This window comes from Ambystoma mexicanum, chromosome 10, assembly GCF_040938575.1.
Source record: "Ambystoma mexicanum isolate Mex_15411 chromosome 10, UKY_AmexF1_1, whole genome shotgun sequence".
NCBI lineage: Eukaryota > Metazoa > Chordata > Amphibia > Caudata > Ambystomatidae > Ambystoma > Ambystoma mexicanum.
Window position 1 is genome coordinate 1279735463 of NC_090932.1, and position 21843 is coordinate 1279757305.

Here is a 21843-nt window from a genome sequence, read left to right on the forward strand (position 1 = left end):
TCAACTCTGACAAGACAGAACTCCTCCTGGTAGGTTCGCCCGACACACTAAAAAATCTAGATGCCCAATTCAGCCACTTCATCATTGACTCCATTAAAATTCCGGTCTCCGACTCTGTCAAAACTCTGGGAGTCTACCTGGACTCCAGCCTATCCCTGGATAGACAAGTCAGCGCAATAGCCTCAGCAGCTGTATATCATGCCAAACTTATCAACGCAGTCAGACCCTTTCTCTCCAAAGAGAACTGCACCAACATAGCCAGAGCCATCACCGGCTCTAGGCTAGACTACTGCAACATACTCTTTCTAGAAACTTCCAACAAAAACTTAGAGAGACTACAAGTAATACAGAACAATGCTCTCCGGGCAGCCCAAGGCATTGCTAAAAGAGAACACATCTCTGAAGCCAGAAAACTAGCCCACTGGCTCCCAATAAAGGAAAGGATCGTATTCAAAGCCCTGACACTGACCCACAAGTGCATTCACCACACTGCTCCAGCATACCTGTCTCAAAGGATCCACCCCGTCTCCACTACCAGGCCAACCAGATCACCGTACACCAACATGCTCTCGGTGCCACTAGTAAAAAGAGTAAAAGCGGGCGGATCCAGCTTCCCCTATCTAGCGCCCACTCACTGGAATGCCCTACCTCCCACTATCCGAGGGGAGGCCTCCCTCACCACCTTCCGCAAAACTCTGAAAACTACCATCTTCACATAAGACCTGACACACCAGCACGAATACTTATCATATATGTTGTAATATACGTCCCAATGCAATATCTGTAACAGTATGATATCTTGTAGTATTCATAATGTGTTAACAATCGCTTTCATGCCTGTACCATGTAACTAAGTTATTGCAAGTAACAGCGCCTCAATGCCCCTGGGTTTCTTGCGCGCTATATAAATATAAATAAATAAATAAGTAAATAAATAAATAAATTACTGCGTTTGGCACGAACAGGTGGCCTGGCTCCAAAATGACCATGCCACAAGGTTCTTTGTCCAGTCCATTGGCCATCTTGCCCCTTCACCTTCCCCAGGTCGAGCCGACCCAGGTCAGTCCTTATTTGGGCATGCATTCTCCCACGATACGCCAAGCTTTCGCAGGCTTCTGCATCCCTTGTGTGTGTGCCTCCAAGATGTGGGCTAGAACGTCTAGTTCCAATACACATCATGGGTGCCAGAGAGTCTGGAGTGCTGTGAATGCCTGGGACCACCGTGGTCCACGATTGGTCCACGTATGGTATGCCTGTATGTGAGCAGATCTTCCATTGGTTCCTCTTCATTTTGGCACGAAGGAAATTCTGGATAAGAGAAGGCCCCAAACACCCATACCATGTCGATCTCACTCAATGAAGGATAGGATCCAAGTATCCTGAAACTAAGAAGCCGAGATGAGGAACCGTTGGTGACCCGGTGGAAGGTTTGGCACCCCGAGCCCTGTGTTGTCCCGTGGGACCCCTCTGCATCTGGTCGCCCTACAAGGTCTGCCAAGACGCTTCGACCCATTGGAATAGCGCGACCAACGATTCTCGGCACCTTCATCAAACCCTGCAAGTAATCCTTGTCGGAAGTGTCCCTGGGACAACCAGTGGGCTGACCAGTTTGCGCAGACTCTTTGCCCTGATATCGCCGCCGTTTCGAGGAGGCCCTCGAAACTTGGTTAATCGCTAGCTCTGTGTTCACAGCACTCTCACACCGAATTTCGTATACTTGGCATTCACAGGTCTGGAGTAAAGTGAGTGCGCCCGAACCAGAGTATATGCGGTTACTGTGTCACCCAGCCGTGGTGACGCACTTTGCAGGTGCGCTGCATTTGTGTCCCTCTTGCCCCTGAAGCCTGCTACAGTGAAACTGGCCTGATCAATCAACCAGGAGCGGAAAAATCACCACTGTCCCGTTTGGGAATCATTGCTGTATCTTCATCGCTGAATGTCGCAGAGCCGCCAAATTGCTGCTCTTAAACCTGCAACCGAAGTGGACTTGACTGCCGAAGTTTGGTCTGGAGTGCGCCGGGGTCAGTGAGTAATCACAACCCTAACCAGTGGCCGGTAATGCCTCCATCTATTTTTATGCATGAGTGGCCCCTGAGGGCCCCTCTCCTTTCCACTGCTAGTGCGAACTAGCAAACTATTCCCAACTCTTGGAATCGGCTCTGCCCTCAAGTGGAGGCCCTCCTCGAATAGTGGGAACCTATTCTTCATCACCTCACCCACCTTCCTGAGCTGCTACAGACCCTTGAAGGGACCCTGTTTAGCCCATTTGCATTACCGCATGCTCCAGCATTGCAAGTACATTTCAGCAATAGACTCCACTCTTCTTGGGGATTCGACTGCCTCTTAGTTAGGAGTGTGTTGGATGCAGAAGGGACTAAATACTACTTGCACTGCCTGTTTCTTCCCCTTTTAGGTTGTGGGTCAATTTCGTGCATTAACCCCTTTAGACCCCATAGGTCTTGTATATATGTATTTAGATAAGATTGTGTTGGCTTAAAATAATTACTGTGATTTGATTTGTGTGTTGAAACTCAAAGGCCTTGAAATAAATGTATTTGTATTTTTAATATATATACACCCGACTAGGAGTGATTTGTAAGTGTCCTTTGCTCATTGAGGTCTTTCAGTCACCCACACCCCTCCTGAGACCTGATCTTGACTGCCGCCAAGCTACCTTGATTGGTCTGGCTTGTCCAGAAGGTTACCCTGTTCCAAGAAACTAGTCTGCCCTCCTGAACCTCTGCCCACCAGGTTAGAGTTCAGAAATCTGTCTTAACACTGGGCGACTTGATATGTTCAGTACTATCAGTGACTCCCAATCCTCAAGAGGGACTAAGGGTTGACGTCAATATAGGAGGCAAATCTTTTTCTTTTTTGGTAGACACAGGCGCAACACTCATGTATACTAGAGGGGAAAATTATATTATCTGGGAATGCCATGAATGCTCAAGGTTTCACAGCAGCTACAAGTAGAGTTCCTTTCACTGAAAGATTGACAGTCTCTATAGGAGACTGTGATATGTCTGTGCCATTATTGTATTCAAGGCAGACACCAGATAATATACTGGGTCGAGATTTAATGATGCAGTTAAACATGACGATTTTGTTTACTGATGAAGGCATAGTGTGTTCAACGCCAGGAATGCATTATTTAAACGTGAGTGAGTTTATCATGGCATTCACAGGGCAAATGGCCATACAAGGAGCACCGTTAGAACCAGAGGTCTTTCACTATGGAGTATGCATTTTGTTAACATGGCTACCTGGTTTAGTGGGTAAGACTGTGAGAATACCTGATGAGTTTTTATTTAGGCCAAGGATACCTGTGGATGAAGACGGGGATGAGTCTTTCCGTAGGAGTTACAAGCAGCTATCGTGTGAGGAGAATTAGCTGTGCTTGATCGAGTTGACAATGAAGGCAGACGATGGAGCACAGTGATTTCCATTGGAGAGTGTTACAGATTGACTGACGTCACTGACGAGGATATGTTTAGGGACCACCCATCAGATGACGAAGTAGTATTCGAAATGAGTATTGCTTATTGGGTAAGGGCAATAAGATGTGAGTTTCCTCAAAAAATTATGTTAGAACAGAAGCGTCCCACATTTTTTGATGAAGACATGGAGAAAGTGCCAGTTTCATTATGGACAACAGGCCCTTATGACGTAGGCCTGTTGAAAGGGGTTGGAGAAGTTAAGATTAAACTGAAAGCAGCAGCAATTTTGCCTCAAGCACAACAGTATCCCATGTCTCGAGAAGCAGATAAGGATATTTTTAAGACGATATCCACCATGATGGATCAAGGCATCTTAGTGACATCAGAGTCACCATGTAATACTGCAGTGTACCCTATCAAGAAGACTAAGGGGGGGGGTTGCGGCGTTTAATTCAGGACATGCGCCCAATTAATCAGATTGTAGAGGACGAGTTTCCTCTAGTTCCTAATCCAGCGACAATCTTATGTAGTATCCCTGTAGAGGCGCGATATTTCACTGTGATTGACTTGAAAAATGTGTTTTTCTCAATCCCCTTGCATAAAGATTCTCAAGATCTGACGCAATTTACGTTGAGAAAGACTAATTAAGAATAGAGAATTGCCCAGGGGTACTGTAAGTCTCCAAGCAATATTGATTTGCAAAGTGTTGTGCTGCAATACGTAGATGATATATTAGTCTGTAGCACCTCAGAGGAAGAGTGGCGACGCGATTCAGTTCAGCTAATGATTATTTTAGCCGAGAAAGGATATAAAGTGGACAAGGAGAAATTGCAGAATTGCCAAGAAGAGGTGTTATACATAGGTCAGTTAATTGAAAATGAAAGAAAGAAAGTTACACCTGAAAGGGCTGAGGCTATTTTAAAAACAGCAAAGCCATACACAATGCACATGAAACGATTTCTGGGGGTATGCAATTATGTTAGATCATGGGTATTCGATTATAGTTCATTTATAAAGCCCCTGTTACAGGCTCTAAAAAAGGCACAAGCAATTCAGGAAAAAAAAGTCTAGACTGAGGAAATGGAGGAAGGGATTGATGAGTTGAAAAAGGCAATTTGCACAGCTCCAGTCTTAGGGATTCCCAATTATGCTGAGGAATTCTTCTTATTTTCACACACGAATGGCACAGTCATGACAGCAGTACTCATGCAGAGAACCAGTTTGAGGTACAAGCCTCTAGCATATTACATACTACTACATATGACATTGCGGCTCTCTTGTAGCCTTGGGCACTGCCTCCTTCTTGCAATGTGCCAATCTTACACCCTCCAGTCAATAGAAAATGTGCCGCAATATATAAGGTTTTGTGCCGCAAAATGTGCAATTTCATGCTGCAATATCCTGGAGGGTCTAACTGATAGTGAGTCTGGGTCATTTGTGCAGTTTAGCCCAAAGTGTAGGTGGGAAGACCAAAGAGGATGCTGGCACAGTAGTCCAATTAAGATGCTTGGCAGTGTTGAAAGGAAGGAGGTGCCTGATTTTCCTAATATGTAGGGGGTTGAGGCTAGGCACCATTGCAGTTTTGGAGAGGAAAGTAGAGAAGGTGTAACAAGAGTCATAAATGTCGCTGAGGTTTCTAGCTGAAGAGGAGTAGGGGGAGAGGGTCAGGTGGGAACTGGATTGGCAGGTGAAGAGTTGAGCGAGAATATTTGGCAGAGAAGAACAGAACCTCTGTTTTGGCAGAGAGTGCAAAGCCATCCAATATTTAATGGCAGAGAGAAAGTTGGACATTTTGATAGCGAGATCAGAGGAGAATTTAGGAAAAGAAAAGAAGATGTGGGTGTTGTTCGAGAAGAGTTGGTATAAAAACCCAAAGGAGGAGATAAGGGCACATTGGGCCTCATTACACGGTAGGAGATAGCCATGGTGCTATTAGCACCATGGCTACCCCCTTACCGCATTCCGGGTCCGGGTTCCCGAAATAGGGACTTACCGGGTCATTCCAACCTTGGAGGAACCGGTAAGTCCCCATTCCGGGAACCATTCCTCATTCCCATTCGAGCCCCCATAGGGCTCAATGGGAATGGGGATGGAGCTAATAACGGTACCGTTTAAAGCTCTGTAGTCCCTTAACGGGTCCCATCCATAACGCCTGGTAAAACCAGGCATTAAGGAAGGGACCCGCTCAGGGGCCTCGGAATAGGGTGGTAAGGGATTACTGGCACCAGTGACCTTACTGGTGCCGGTAATCCCTTACCACCTACCTCGTAATGAGGCCCATTGTCTTACAGAAACGGCGATCGCAATGGAAGGCATAATCGGAGTGAAATATTTCCAGAAAGATATACTTATCCATGGCAGAATGGAACAGGGGCACAATAAGACACTGGACAGAACTGTGGCCTGCAACTCCACTGAAACATGGGCTTGAATCTGCAGAGACAGCTGGGACCAAAGTAGAGGTGCGGAAAAGCAGAGTTGCATGCATGAAACACAAACACCTATGTTAAACCTGAAAGTTAATACAAAAGTAAGAAGCAACACACATTCTGTCGTTAAGACACATCTTTATTGAACGTGCCAAAGCCTACCTGACCAGACATCCCTACAACCACCTTGTATGTATGCTCCTGTATACTCTGCATGCTAATTTCTATTTGGCCATTTAGGGAAGCTGGGATTTGAGCCTCAGTATTGCTGTTCTCACTGCTCAAGGTCACTTGCAGCACAGTAGTGCGATTTCCAAACTTGAAGAATTCTACCTCCACAGAAAAACACCCCTCCACCCCAAAATCAAACAAATGTCCCCACGCGTCCATTAAAAAGAGACGAGGACAAATTACTACAGGAGATGTTAAGTAAATAGGTTTGTTAAGCGCCTAAATGGCAAATACTGTTCGGGCCCATTGTTGCTCATATGAGCCAAACAACGGCTAATTAAAAAGGCTCTATGTGGGAATGCAGAAAAACAAAATATCCGTCTGAATGCGGAAAAGCAACCACTCATAACAAGGCCGTTTCTATTGTAGTGGTGAGGGGAGTAGAGGCCACCACTGCGCCACCCACTGCCTCTGGCAAAGACCAGCACCACCACAATAAAAAGGTTGAAGGATCCCTAAAGTATCGCACCGGCTTTGGGTAATCTCCATTCATGAACAGTGCCTGCATTGTTATACTCTGAACAACAAACGCACTGAGGCAGACCCAGGAAAATAGTGCTGCAAAAAAGCATGATGCTTGTCTCAACATAATATGCCAGCATTGCCCCTCTTTCAATGCTGGCTTAGAATGGGCCCAAATCTGTTCATGAGGTCTCCCCCCACCTTTCATACTGGTTGTGTCCAAAGAAGTTAATGAGGCTGATCTCAACAATACATGTCAGCATTGCCACTGTAAAACACATTTTCATTCTGTTAGTAGCCAAAGAAAACACACGAGGCCTGTCCGAACAATGAATGACCGCGCTGCCCCCATACCATGCCCAAATCAAATCCTGCAGTTTGTCTCCATATCAATCTGTGTTGCTACCATTTCTGCATTGTGTCATTTCCAGCACCCACAAACAGTGCATTTGTCCCGAGACAAATAAATTCACATACACAAACACTTTTTCAAATGCACTTTTTTTTATGAGCCTTACAGCCAGGAACGGGTAATTATTTCACGTGTGACAATGGAAAACTTGAGATCTCTTTAAATTGTCATATAGGTTTTAATAGGTTCAAGACCAGGGCCTCATTACGAGTTTGTGGTGCAGCCACAAACGGTGGTTACCACTGCATAAACGCACCGCCGAACAATGGGTTTTGAGGTAAAGCGGAGGAAAAATTTACCGCCAAATCGGTGGAATTACCACCCATGGTAATGCGGCCGAAATCCCCAATGGACTCTAATAAATGTGGACTAAAAGCCCCCTACCACTACTTGCAATCCAATGGAAATTCTGCCAGACCAAGTGGCGGTAACAGTATATCTGTTTGGTGGTAATTCAGTGGATTTACTGCCGAAATATCAACAAACTTGTAATGATGCCCTTACCACGCAAGTGCTTTTGTGAAAAAACACTTCTGCTTGTAGTTAAAGGTACATTATGCATCATTTATAATGACAAATGTACACAGCATTCTCACATCAATCATCCAAAACACTTAAAGAAAGCTGAGACATTGGAGAGGAAAGGGCCACCCCGCGTCTGATGCATGCATTAAACTCTTGCCTGTTAGACATGCATTGCTAAAAACAAAGCTTAACAAATCTGCCACCCAGGCAGAGTGGCTGGGACACTTTCTACCACCTGCATAGCCCTCTTGACTGCTTTCACAAAAGCAGCAGCAGAAAAAGAAATGTCTCGAACTCCTTTAAAATGCCCTGATCTGCACCTACACACAGACACACGCCCACACACCACACACACCCACACCTTGCATCCTTCCCATTCTGCTTGACTCGTATGGCAAGGGCGGGTTGAGAATGAAACACACAGTGCTGGATGTGGGACAAGAAATGCAAAGGAGGGCTAATGCGTTGCAAAACAGCATTTGGGGCGGGGCCTCAGAAGTGTCTGCCGCATAACCCCAGGTAAAGGCGTAAGGCCCATGTGATTAAATGGAGTGGCTTAACCCGAGCCATTGAATGTTCGTACCCAGAATGAACGGGAGTACAATCCATTTTAAAAGGTGTGTCCCTTATAATTAATGTGCGGACAGAAAATGGACTAAAATAAAGCAATTCAAATATGGAATCCATATGCGCAATCTGAATGACACAAGACCAAGTAAGATCGTTGTTTTGTCCTCCACCTGTTTCCCCCTCCTTGTCTTTTCGCGCATAAAAACACTTGTGTGCATGCGCGTTACAAATGCCACATCATATCACATCATATCAAAACAGGTGAATACATGTTCCGGTGCCTCAGTTCGCTTGAAGAAAATTGATGATTCCTATCCATTCATTTTATTAAATAATTGTAGCTGCAAAACTTTAACAAAACATGTTGAAAGAAATTAAAATGTATCCTCTGTATTATGCGTGCCCTTCCTTCAGTATTAGAAAAACAATGGAATTCCAAATGTCCCCAACTAATATGCGATTCCAAACAGGGCTGATCTTGGCATCTACTTGGAAAAAAAGAGCTCATCCTTTTAATAACCTTAGCGTGCGATAAAATCAGGATGCGGGAGTCATTTCCGGGGTCCTTGCAGGGCCCCTTTTCGCAGATTGATTCCTAGCTGGCCCAGGCCCACTTAAAGCTCTGTAACCTTGTCTAACTCTTTGCATTAAATTATCGTGGCAGCACAGCAACTGTATAGGAATGCATAGTGTTGCATACTTAATGAAAAGCGGGTTCTAGTCCCAGGAACAGCGAGTTTTTCCTGTGTTTGTGATGGGGACTGCACGTTACCACATGTCCTGGGAGGGGGACCCTTGGACAAAAAAAAAAATAATTCCCAAAAAATATTTTTTTTAGTCACTCTACCTTCATAAAGAAATTATTTCTGAGTACAGAGTAAAAGAAATAATGTCTTTATGAAGGCAGAGTGACTACAAAAATAAACTGTTTATTTTGGAAGTATGAGGGCTCCTCCCACGACATGGATGCCTTTAGGCTGGAGACCTCCATGTCATGGGGTGGGGGAGCTCTATGACTTAAAAAAGAGATCGTTTCTTTTTGAAGTCACGCTGACTTCATAAATAAATGAATTATTTCCATTATATATATAATTTATTTATTGTTATGTTTATAGCTCAAAAGTGCTTTATCATAAAGAAATGAATTATTTCCATTATATATATAATTTATTGTTATGTTTATAGCTCAAAGGAGCTTTATCATAAGACTCACATAATTACAATTTCAGACAAATTTAAATACACATAGTTAAATAAAAGCAATAAATGCAAGTGTCAGATGAAATCACGAGTACATATCCAATACCACCATGACAATACATTCATTCCGTCTCATAAATTACATGATTTCGTAATTTCATTTGAGTCTTCAGGTATGGATTCAAATCTGACACAACTGCCCACTTTGTCGCATTTATGGCTAGGACAGAGACAGAGTCCATTATACAGTCGGGCAGTTTGTGCAAAATACAATTTACAAATAAACAGACAACACAAAAGCTGATTAAATACTCAGAGCATTGTTCCCAACTTTGCCCAGCATTGGGATGGCCTTCCAAATATTAAATAGAGCTATGTGCATAGTTTTGTTTTTGTATTTGTATTTATTTTATTTGTATAGTGCACCAGGCCCAGGGGCAACCAGGCGCATCACTTAGTTACAACATGAGAACAAAGACGGCACAATAATTGCAGAAGTATACAGGTGTAATACAGAATTTACAAAAGAAAATAATAGCAATAAAGGACAAGCAGATAGTATATACAAGGTACAGTTATGTACAAGTTAAGCAGTGCACCTAGAGCTAAATGTCTTGGGCAAACAACCAGGTTTTGGTAAGGTGTTTGAATCTCAGGAAGGAGGGTTCTGTTCTAAGTTCATTAGGAAGTGTGTTCCATAAGTTGGCTGCCATAATAGGGAAGCTGGTTCCGCCTGATCTTTGGAGATTGAAGCGTGGAACAACAAGGCAGTTTGAGTGAGCCATTCTACGGGGTCTAATGGGGTTATGAAGGGCAATTCGGTTGGCTAGGTAACAAGGAGCTTGGTTGTGAAGGCATTTGTGGGTGAGAGCCAGGGTTTTCAGGGAGATTCGGTGAGGGATTGAAAGCCAGTGAATGCTGCGTCTAGTGTCAGATATGTGTTGGCACCTGGGAATGTTGAGGGCAGCTCTGATTGCATTGTTTTGGACAATTTGTAACTTGTTTAGATTGCGGCGAGTAGTGCCTAGGTACAGTGCATTGCAGTAATCAATCTTGGATAATACAAGAGTTCTCGCCAGGGTAACACAATTGGTTGCAGAGAGAAAAGGGCGACAGGCTGTAATAAGCTTGCAGGTATATGCTGCTGCGGATGAGACTGAGTTGGTTTGTCTGGTCAGGGATAGAGTCGAGTCAATGTAGATCCCTAGGGTTTTAGTGTCCTTGGCGGTTAGGATGGTATTCCCATCGATGATGAAGGACTTAAACGCAGGGTCGAGTTTGGTAAGTTTTTGTGGCGAGCCAAGAATGAGGAGCTCTGTCTTTTCATCATTAAGACAGAGTCCGTGTTGTGCCATCCATGCTTGGATGACCTGGTAGATGACATTGATGGCGAGGGAGTCAGCCGTGTAGTCGCCTGAGATAGGGATTAGTATCTGGGTGTCGTCGGCGTAGTTGGTGTAAGTGACACCCAGATAGTCCAGGATATCGAAAAGGGGTTTGGTAAACACGTTATACAACGTGGGTGAAACACACGATCCTTGTGGCACGCCACAGGCGACAGGTGCAGGAGGGGCAGCTGCTAGTGGAGAGAAGACGTGCATTGATCTATTGTCTAAAAAGGAGCTAATCCAGGATGTAGCTTTATCAGAGAAGTGTGCAGCAGATTTAAGGTGGTGGCAAAGAATTTCATGATTGACGAGATCAAAGGCTGCCGAGAGGTCCAAAAGAAGTAGGAGAGCGAGTTTGCCTTTGTCTTTTAGATCTTCAATCTGTGTTTTTAAATCTATGAGGGCAGTTTCAGTGCCGTGACGTGGTCGAAACCCAGATTGCCTAAGTCCCAGGAGTTTGTTAGATTCAAGGTAATCTTGGATTTGTAGATATGCTGCACGGTCAAGGATTTTTAGTAAAAATGGGACCGTGGTGATTGGCCTGTAGTTTGTGGGTATGCTAGCGTCCAAGGTATGTTTTTTCAGTAGGTCAGTAGGGGGATGACCCATGCATCTTTTAGATTGTCAGGTACAATCCCAGAGTTAAAGGAAGAGTTGATGAACGTAGTAATCAACGGCGCTAGGTCATGGGCTGCTTCCTTAATAATGGGCGCTGGGCAAAGATTGCCTTGGCAGTTGGACGGTTTAAGGCTAGCGATGATCTTTTCCACTTCGGAACTGGAGAGTGGAGAGAAGTTAAAAGGAGTCAGAGAATCTGGGATGGAGTGGTTTAGGGTGGGGATGGGGTTAGGTTGTGGATTGGATTGTAGGCTTGTTTGTTTATCATTGATTTTAATTTGGAGAATGGCAATCTTGCCAAGGAGAGCCTCTTGGATTTTGGTGCACCAAGTGCTGTCTTTAATGCAAGTATCTGGTGCAGTGACAGGAGTTTCCAGTTCTTTTAGGATTCTAAACAATTCTTTGGTATTGGATTTGGCTTCTTCGATACGTTTATTGTAAGTGTCTTTTTTAGCCTGGAATATGGCTTCCTTGTAGTTAAGGGTGGCCAACAAGACACACGATGTGTTAGCTGCAGACTGGTTGCTTTTCCAATGTGATTCCGCAATTCGTTTATCTTTGCGCAGGGTTCTGAGCTGGGGTGTGAACCAGGAGTTCAAGTGGGCTCGAGGTTTGGGTTTTCTCAGTTTGGATGGGGCGATGGTGTCTAAGGCTTTTTGCATTGCAAGGTTGAAAGTGTCAATCATAGCCGTGGGGTCAGAGCATGAGCAAACCTGGTCGTTGAGAGCAGGCAGGAGGAGGGGGAGGAGTCTATCACAGGTGATGTCACATTTATTGCGGGTGGCAGTAGCCGGTGCAATGATAGGAGAGGGGCTAGCAGGTTTGGACTCAATGTTAAACGTAATTAAATTGTGGTCGGTCCATGCATACTGTTGGTTAGAGATGATATGGATGGGACAATTGTGGGCGGCTAGCCAGTCGAGGGTTCTGCCCTTAGCGTGGGTAGGTTGGTTGATAAACTGTATGAATCCTGCATTCATAAGCATATTGTCAATAGTCGTAGCAGCATTGTCATTGGGATCAGTAAGGCCAAGGTTAAAATCCCCTAGTATCAAGGCTTGGGATTTGGTTTTGGTGTTATGAGTGATGACATTAGATAGGTCCTCAGCGAAGGAGGATAGCGGCCCAGGTGGCCGATACAGTAGATGGAGGGTGATAAGAGTGGTTAGAGGTGACGGCTAGTTTGGCTGTCAGTGCTTCCATAGAGGAAAAGTGATGCACAGAGGAGAGGTGGAAGATTAAAGTATTTTTATGGATAATGGCAATGCCACCACCTCTGGACTGGTTGGAGTTACGATCATGTCTGATAATATTGTAACCTGGAGGGATGGCAAGAGAAAGTAGTGGGTCAGAGGCTGCATGAAGCCAGGTTTCGATGATAGCCATGAAGTCGAGGTCGAGAGTTAGGATGAAGTCGGCTACTTCTAGAGCGTGTGCCGTGAGAGATCTGACATTGATTAGCGCACCCTTAATATTGCTAGTGTTAGGGAGGTTGGAGTGAGGTGGTGATGGGTTTTGTATATGTGTGGGCACGGTGGAGGTTAGGGGCAGTTTGTTAAGATGTGCAGCGTGATGGAAGGCATGCGTGAGTCGCGATCCAAGTCTAACATTTCTTAAAGTGATGGAACAAGGTATGTTCGGAGAGGGTTTGAATGCAAAATGTTGGAGCCATAGTTCTGGGTTGTTAGCGATGGAAGGCATAGTTATGGTGTTGTGATGGTTGGGATAACGGAAGGAGGCGGCGGTGCAGTTAAGTAAGGTCCCACCGTTGTGCTGTGTAAGGTGGAGTAAGATGTCCAGTGTTCTTGTAAATAGGATAGCGAGGGTAGAGTGCATGTTGGCCTGATACAGTCTTAAAAGCAAATGCCTACAAAATCTACAGAAGGGTAGTTGAGGTAGGAGTACTGTCAAGGGAAATTGCACACAATGGCATGCACATAATGTTAAATATCAGTAACAGTTGTCATGGTAAATGCAAGCACAGAAAATGAAGCAGCAGTAACCACAGTAACAGTGTATTCGGGTACAGAGCAGTCAGCAATCAGGGATTAACACATAGCGAAAAGCAAGTAGGAACAATACTAGGATCAACAAGTCAGTATCTGGGTTTAACAAAGAGATACAGTGCCCTATTAAGCATTGGAGCACGGAGGCTCAGAATGATAGTATGCATAGGGCGGTCGAGATGGGCCTAGACAGGTGACTAAGTTATAGATCAGCGTGGTGGACCAGCGCATATGGTTGGGAGCGTATGGTGCCTCGTGCGGAAGACTAACAGCAGATGTTGCGTGCAAGCAACAATGTCTTAGTGTTTATAGTTCTCTGTAGTATGGGTGACTAGGGGGCTGGAAGGTGCATCAGTCTCACCGTATGAAGGGCGAGGCAAGCAGGAGGTAGCAGACATTCATCGCGGGCGGGTGTGTAGATCTCATATGGACTTGAAAATAACCTGGCGCAACCGGCAACTCGGCACGCTTGGTCAGCTCCGTCAGTAATGGAGCCTTCTTCCTCTGCCTTACTCCTCTAGCCGGCTCTATGCCCAGAATTCAAACAGTAAAGCCAGAAAGGATCACTCTTTATGTTATTACAGTCAGTCACGAAAGGGCTCAGCAACTTTATATATAGGGGCCCATGCTCCCTACATTATGTCAGAACGTGCTGTGCGGTCTCCAATTAACCCGTAACTCCACATGATCGACAGATTCTCATTTCCTTCGGGCTACGCTGCTCTGGGCCAATGGCAGTTAGCAATGGCAGTTTGCCAATTCGCAGCAGGAGAACAAACCTGCGCCACTCAGGAGAAGTGGACAATTTAATATATCCTTGGGTGCTCATCAAACTATGTGCTAATGAATTGATAACGGGGCGGTAGCTGCTTAATACAGTAAGATGAGTGTAGTTAGTACACCAGTGCCATTGAGCCAACTTAACAGTAAATTTATTGATCAATTCATGCAAATTATCTTCCCAACACAGGCTCCATCCCATAATATCAAAACTTGCACGACTCAGGAATACCATAGAATCGGAAGTCTTACCAGGTGGTAATTGTCCCAGCAAGGTGAGAAGAGGACTGATTGGAGACTTGCAAGCTTTTAGAAGTAATATCTTTCTTCTTTTCCATGCCATTGAAGCCAAAGACATAAGGACTAGCTCTAGGTGGATGATTTCAACCGGTACCCCAGAACCTAGTCCAAGAATTTTCCTCCAAAATCTGCCCTCTAAAACATTGCGCCAGGAGAAGTCCTTCATACTGATAGCATCCACACCGTATAATACTGATGTACAAAAACATTGTTTATACAAAGTGAGTATCCCATGGAAGGTAGAGCCTGATGCCGCCTTCACACATCTATATATCATGTTCAGCTTAATCATTGCCTTCCTTTTCCTGGCCTCCACCAATTCGGCATAATCTGTCTTGGTGGTGAATTTGATGTTTAAGTATTTAAAACTGCATACTTGCTTTATGATATTCTCATCAATAACCAGGCTGAGGGTCATAGCGCGGTTATGGGAAAAGTACATGACCTTGGTTTTCTCGTAGTTCATTACTAGGTCATGTTCGTTAGAGAAGCTTAATAGTGCTTACATAGATTTCCATTATTCGGTCCTTAACGGAAATAATTTCTTTATGAAGTCAGAGTGTCTTCAAAAATAAACAATTTCTTTGTGAAGTAATAGGGCTCCCCTCAACTCCATGACGTGTGGGAGTGTATGGTGAAAGGGTGCACACTTAAATGTATGGGTGGCTGCCTGGGTGAGTGTATGGTGAACGGGTGCAGACTTAAATGTATGGGTGGCTGCCTGGGTGTGCCTGTATGGTGAAAGGGTGCACACGTAAATTTACAGGTGGCTGCCTGTGTGTGCCTGTATGGTGAAAGGGTGCACACATAAATTTATAGGTGGCTGCCTGTGTGAGTGTATGGTGAAAGGGCACACACTTAAATGTATGGGTGGCTGCCTGTGTGTGCCTGAATGATGAAAGGGTGCACACTTAAATGTATAGATGGCTGCCTGAGTGAGGGTATGGTGAAAGGGTGCACACTTAAATGTATAGATGGCTGCCTGAGTGAGGGTATGGTGAAAGGGTGCACACTTAAATGTATAGTTGGCTGCCTGTGTGAGTGTATGGTGAAAGGGTGCACACTTAAATGTATGGGTGGCTTCCTGCGTGGGTGTGCCGGTATGGTGAAAGGGTGCACACTTAAATGTATGCGTGGCTGCCTAGGTGTGCCTCTATGGTTAAAGGGTACACACTTAAATGTATGGGTGGCTGGGTGTGCATGTGTGTGTATGGTGAATGGTGTGTGTGCTTGCTTTTAGAAATATAAAACGAAACCTACATTTTGGGGGGGCGGTGCTAACCCTTCAAATGTTGTGAGGCGTGCTAACCACAGAGGGTGGGGGAGGAGCAAACGTATTTGTCTGGGTCATCTATCTTCTTTATGCATTCTAATGAGACTATTCTAGTCCATCTTCAATGATACAAGCAGTTTACTCTCTCCTTTAAGTCTGAAAGCACCCCCTTATGGACTGCTGTGAGAATAAGCAGTCTCCTTTCGCCTCTCTACCCTTCCAAACACTTCACTGGCATACAAGTACTAAACCCACATCAAGATTCCAATTGCCTAAAGAATTATGCATTTGAATGCAGGTACTAACAGTGAAATGCTTTACATTAGTAATTGCTGGGCCTTTGTTAACAGCGAAACCAGGTGCCGTTTAATATCTGTGTCCTGCTCTGTCCGGCAACGGATCTGTAGGTCAGCCAGGTCGAGTCAACATAGCCCAGGATTTCAAAGAGGGAGGGGTGGGTAGAGGCCTGAAGCCCATTGTGCTCAATGGTGTTGCGCCACTACTTGTGTTTAATCCCTTGGTTACTTATTGGTAATCTTCATTACTCATAGCCCTATTCTTCCTTGTCCCAGTACTTGTGTATGAGGCACTTTGATTCATACACAACTACTGGGATGAGGTAGAGGGACATGAAGGAAATACCTGGCTTAGTTACCTGTAATCTTCATTACTCCTAGTCCCACTCTTCCTCATCCCAGTACTTACCTATGAGGGAAGGAGCCTCATACGTAAGCACTGGGACAAGGAAGAGGGATGTGTAGGTAATTCTGGGCAAGAAGCTGATTTTGGAGGTTGGGGTGGGCGAGAGAGGGGTTGTGTGGGGGGAGGCATTGTGTGATAAATCGTAATGGTCATCTATGGCCAGGCTAAGCAGGCATGATATGTGGTATTAGTGGCTAGAGAGACATTTTTGTACAGCCAGTCTAATTTCTTAGTTTGGCTTGACTTTTTTTTTAACTGGGCATTGATGATAAAGCAGTCCTGCTAAGTATAATTACCTGGCTAGACTGGCATTTGGGTGCTGCCAGTCTAGCCGTTTCTTACTGCAGCATTGTATAATTTTCCGGGCATCTGTGTTAAAAAAAACCATGATAAGTGTTATTGTTTCGACTGGCATTTTGGTACAACCAGTATAGGTATGTTTAAATGTGGCCTGGTATGCTTTACTGTAATATCTTATTACGTGTCAAGACTGGTTTACATTGTGCAGCCAGTTGGATATGTTTTCATTGTGGCATGGCATTTTTAATAGCAAACCATTATATTACTTAAAGCATTAATGTTCCTGTGCACTGTTGGTGACTTGCATGTATTGGACTTTTGGATTGGTGTTACCCTACAAAACAACTGCAAACGCTCTGGCCTTTTAGCCAATTATTCTCAGAAAATGTGCTGTATAATGTATTAAAACACATATTTATATATTTATCCCAGTGCAGTGTGCGGCGTACCCCTCCAGCAGCACTACCCCAGCAGCATAGTTTGTGCCTATTGCGCAAGCATGGTAATCTAGGCCGGCACAGAGTGTGGCGCGACCCATGATTTGTTGCCGCAAGCATGGTAATCTAGGCCGGCACAGAGTGTGGCGTGACCCATGATTTGTTGCTGCAAGCATGGTAATCTAGGCCGGCACAGAGTGTGGCGCAATCCATGATTTGTTTGCGAGTTTGTGGGTGGGGGGGGGGCCTTCTCAGCATGGCTCGCAGGTGAGCCCCTGAAATTTGTGTTACGCCACTGACGTTAGACCAAGTGTGGCCAGGTTGCCTTCAACTTTGGCTTTATATATGAATGTTTGTCTAAGTGCACGTGTTGCTGCCTGCATTGGCATGCCGTATCTTCACGGCTGCAGGTCTCTTCCGTGGGTGCGTGCGTGTGAGCAGGCAGGCAAGAATTATGGCGCTGTGCGTGGGGAAACCTTTGCCCCCAATGCGAGTTTGCAACAATCTCTAGTCACTCATTAACATTTCACATTCGAACAGAAAACACTTGTTTTGGTCCCAGGGCCTCCCCAGGCCAAACAAAAGGTACGGATTGTTTCTGTGTGTGGAATCTGGCAGGGTCAATGTTCGACAAAGATCCAGGGTCGGAGTAGGCTCTAAACCGAAAAGGGGGATTTTACACAGTGTCCCCCACCCTTTTACTCAATGAATGTATTGGCCAATTCGTGCAAGTGCTTTGCTTTTATATTTGTTCTAGGCGCACCGCTCGCGTCTGGACTAAGCTATTCTGTTTCCTGGCGCTCTGGTGAGGTGGAAACCAGAGCCAGAAGCTGCTTTCACTCTATCTGAGGTTCGAATGGGCCTGGACTCATTCTCGCCATATCCAATGCTTAGATCATTTTCCAGAATTCAGACATTCTAACAGGGAAAATGAATTTCCCTTCAACTTCCCACCACCCAAAATGGAAATACCCAGACATCATTTTAATGTATGGGTCACCCTGTGTTTCGTGTTGTCTTGGGTCCTTTCTTAATAACGTTAGGCTCACAGGGTCTCCCCCTTCTTGCTACTGTAGGTCGCACAGCCGGCACCATTCTCCCTTCTCAAACTTTCTATGACAAGACCCTCCCTTGTTTCTATGGGCCGGGCCCTTCTCACGGATCTCTATGCCCCGCGCCGGTCCTTCTGTTACCATCACGACCTGGCTCCTTCTTGGTGAACTCAATTCCGATCCTAACTCTCACTGACTCCAGCGCCCACATCGCGGCCCACCTTTCACTGACTCAAAGCTCCATGGTTCGGTGCCTTCTCACTGACCCCCAATTACCATTCCTCAGCTTTTTCTCTTTGCCCCACCCCAGTGCTCAACACCCCCAAACCCTAATGCCTGGTCCGTTATCTATTGGCCGTAGTCCACATGAACCAGCCCTTCCTCACTGACCCCCAATCGCTTCTCATTGATGTCAGTCCCCACCATGGCCAGTACATGTTTTACTGCAGTGGCCCTCCCTTCCCCAATGATGCAGTCTCTTCTCACTGTCCACGGCCTTTCACTTCCCGTCTACCCGTTTAACCTGTCTCTCGCCACGCTCTACTCACTGACCCACAGACCCCGTGGCCGCCACTCAAACTCTTTTCACAACCCCCCTGCCCCTTCTATCCCTGCTACCCATCTACGCGGTCTCTTCCTCTCACTACCCCCAATCCACAGTGACCATTAACTCGGAGGCTTCTCAATGACCCCAGCATCCCTTTACCCTATAATTATCCAACAGCTCATGCCCTTTTATTTTGTATCTAGGACATGCTCAGTTCCTCCGACTGGCACCAACCACCAATATCTGTTTATCAAGTCTGTCTCTTCCCATAGCGGGGTGGCTACCCTGTCTCTTTACCTCTGCACACTAGTAGCAAGCCCTCTTTTACCCAGTCTCTTCTCACAGAGCCACTCGTCGCTGTCACCGGCCCCAGCAGCCTCCATTCACCTGCCCCGAAAGCCGCTCTCTAGTCCCCTTGGGCAGCCTGGCGACCAACCTGTCTGTACCTGCATGGCCAGTCTCTAGCTATGACCTTTCAAGTTCCAAGTCACCTTGATCTGGAGGGTCGGTCCATCAATGCACCCTCATTTTCAGCCAAAAACAAAACGGTGCATGCTGTCACCTTTCAAAATATTGACCAGTGAGTGTAGAATAAATGCAGACGAAACATAGGCCAATATGTCACCGCACAAGGCTGAGACCTAGGCTGACGACCCCCTGATCTAGTACCCGATGTCTGCAACTGCCCCGCCGCCGGTGCCAGGCCTTACTCACCTGCAAGGTGGGAGCGAAAGTGCTGGGACACGGAGCAGAGCGCGGGGCAGGAGCCGCACGGCCATCGTCAGGTCCAGGGGACAAGGGTGAGGGGGACTGGGTAGAATACGGAGGCAACGCGGAGGGAGGTGGACGACTGGCGCAGGGGCGCAGTAAGAGCGACTGACAGGCAGACAGGGGAGGAGGCGGGAGAGGAATAGCAGGAGGGGAGGAGAGAGGGTGGCGTCAGGGGAGGAGACAGGAGAGGAGAAGGGATTGCGACGTCAGGGACCGGGCACCGGGATTGGAGAGTGTGGGACATGTGGAATTAACAAGAGAACAGAATCGAACGAGGACCCTGGAAAGAATAGAAGAAGAAATCAGAGAGGAGAGGTGTACGCGACGGGGAAGAGAGAGAACAGAGATGGCAATGGGGAATAGGTTAGCGAGTGGAGCATGAAAAAAGAGGCACATGAGTATTTGTTGCAAAGAAGGAGGAAGCACGGGGAATTAAAGGGACACAGTACAGTAGGATGATGCTTCATTGGTTTGCCTGAACCCAGATTATAGATTCATACACATTTATTGTACATAGAGTCAACTTGGAGTTGATGTATGCCTTTGTTGTTTTGTGTGCCATATTTCCTGATACACTGTTGCGTTTTCTATCGCATCTCAGTTCTCACACACGAGTATTTGCCTTTCTGCTCATCTAGATTCGAAGATCTCTGATTTATATTGCAGTGTTTCCAAAGCAGTATCCACTGATTAAAAAAGTAACACATCCCGATGTCTTAATAATTGGTGCAATCGACGAGGAAGTCACTTTAATCTCTGACAAGGTCCATATCGCATTGTTTAAATATCCTGTAATGTATTTCATTGTATAACGTACAGAGCGAACCTACCTTGGGGGCCCTTTAGAAAGGGAGGATGCAGCATTGCGCGTGGCATTTTATACAGTAGCACCATACTATTGGTGGAGGAAAAATGGGAGCTTTCTTCTTAAGCCAAGTATTGTTCAAAGTGCACGTTTTTAGAGACCTGCAGCATTTTGAACCTCGCCGGGATTGAGTTCCTGAGGGTCGAGGCATGGCAGGAGAATGACTGTTTACGAGTCTTCTCTGTAAGGGCTAGCTTAGACTACAGCCTTTTGGTGGTTTTGCTACTTAGGCAGGAGAGCCTCCAGGGGAGTGGAGTTTAGCCGTCAAGTATGCTGGCGTTCCATTCGAGGCTGCATTGTAGGTGAAACAAGCATTTTTGAATCTGATCCTGGCGGGGTGTGGGAGCCAACCTCATTGTAAAAGAGATATGTCTGAATTTGCAGGTGCCTGAAATGAGGCAGGGCGCAGGATGGCTAGCTGTCTTGAGGGGTGCTAGGTGCTTGGCTGGATGCCCAGTAAGGAGAGTGTTTCCCCGTCGACATGTGAGATCACTAGTACTTGGACTATCGTGTGGAAGTCATGTGGGGGGTGAAGGGTTTGATTTTGCAGTGTGGAGATCTGTAGCCACACGATTTGCACATTTTTATCAATGTGGTTTTTGTAGGAAAGGCTACTGTCAACAAGGACGCCAAGGGATTCGAGTGAGTTTGATAGCTGCAGGGTGAATCCTTCAGATGCATCTCATCCAGCCATTGTTGCATGCGTTGCTATTTGGCGGGGGGAACTGATGAGAACACATTTGCTCTTGGTGGGACTCTTTTTGATGCATGTGTTTGACATACATGTTTCGATGGCAGCTAGGCCTTTGCAGAGGCAAGTGATGTCCTGGCGGTACTTGACCTTAAGGAACTGCTTAGTGTTGTCAGCCTATTGATGGACGGCTATGTTGGATGTCATTTGGCTACGTTGGATGTCATTTGGGCAAGTTCTCAAGGGTTTCAAGTATAGATCGAAGATGATTGGGGAGAGGATGGAACGCTGAAGGCCCCACACAGGACCAGGAGTCGGTTGGATCTGAAAGAGCCCATCTTTATGGCCTGGTGCCTGCCAGATAGGTAGCACACAAAGCGTTTTATGACTGTAGAAACCCATCCTGTGGGCGAGAAGGGAGAGGAGTGTTAGGTGGTCAACTGTGTTGAAGGCAGCTGAGAGTTAGACTAGGAGACACACGTCCCCTTTTGCAGTGATTTGCAGCACATTGTCCACCACCTGTATGGTTGCAGTCTTGGTGCTGCATTTGCTGTTGAGGCTGGTCTGGTAATTGTGGGGGAGTTCAAGCGGGTCAATTTTTGGCAAGTAGTTGGTTCGCAACTACTTTCTTGATAAACTTCCTGATGAACCGGAGGCTCGGGACAGCTCTGTAGTTGGCTAGGTCCACTTGGTCAAGCAAGGGGTTTTTAAGAAGGGCTCATATGAAGCATATCTTCAAGTTGTCTGGGAATGCACCTTCGTTGAGGGAGGCACTGACAAAACAGAGGAGTGCATTGACAGCTGGGCCTGTGAGTTGTTTAAGGAGGGAGGCTGGGTGTAAGCCCTC

General features: G+C 45.9%; 1 protein-coding gene across 1 annotated transcript in view; it reads right to left on the reverse strand.

Annotated features, from left to right (window-relative positions):
- NIPSNAP1 (nipsnap homolog 1) overlaps positions 1-19587 on the reverse strand; it is a 339746-nt gene extending 320159 nt beyond the window's left edge. The window contains exon 1 of the mRNA XM_069619275.1: positions 19384-19587. Within this exon, the coding sequence (XP_069475376.1) occupies positions 19384-19448 (65 nt within the window). The 5' untranslated portion in view covers positions 19449-19587. The remainder of the gene's footprint in view (positions 1-19383) is intronic.
- Positions 19588-21843: the final 2256 nt, after the last annotated feature.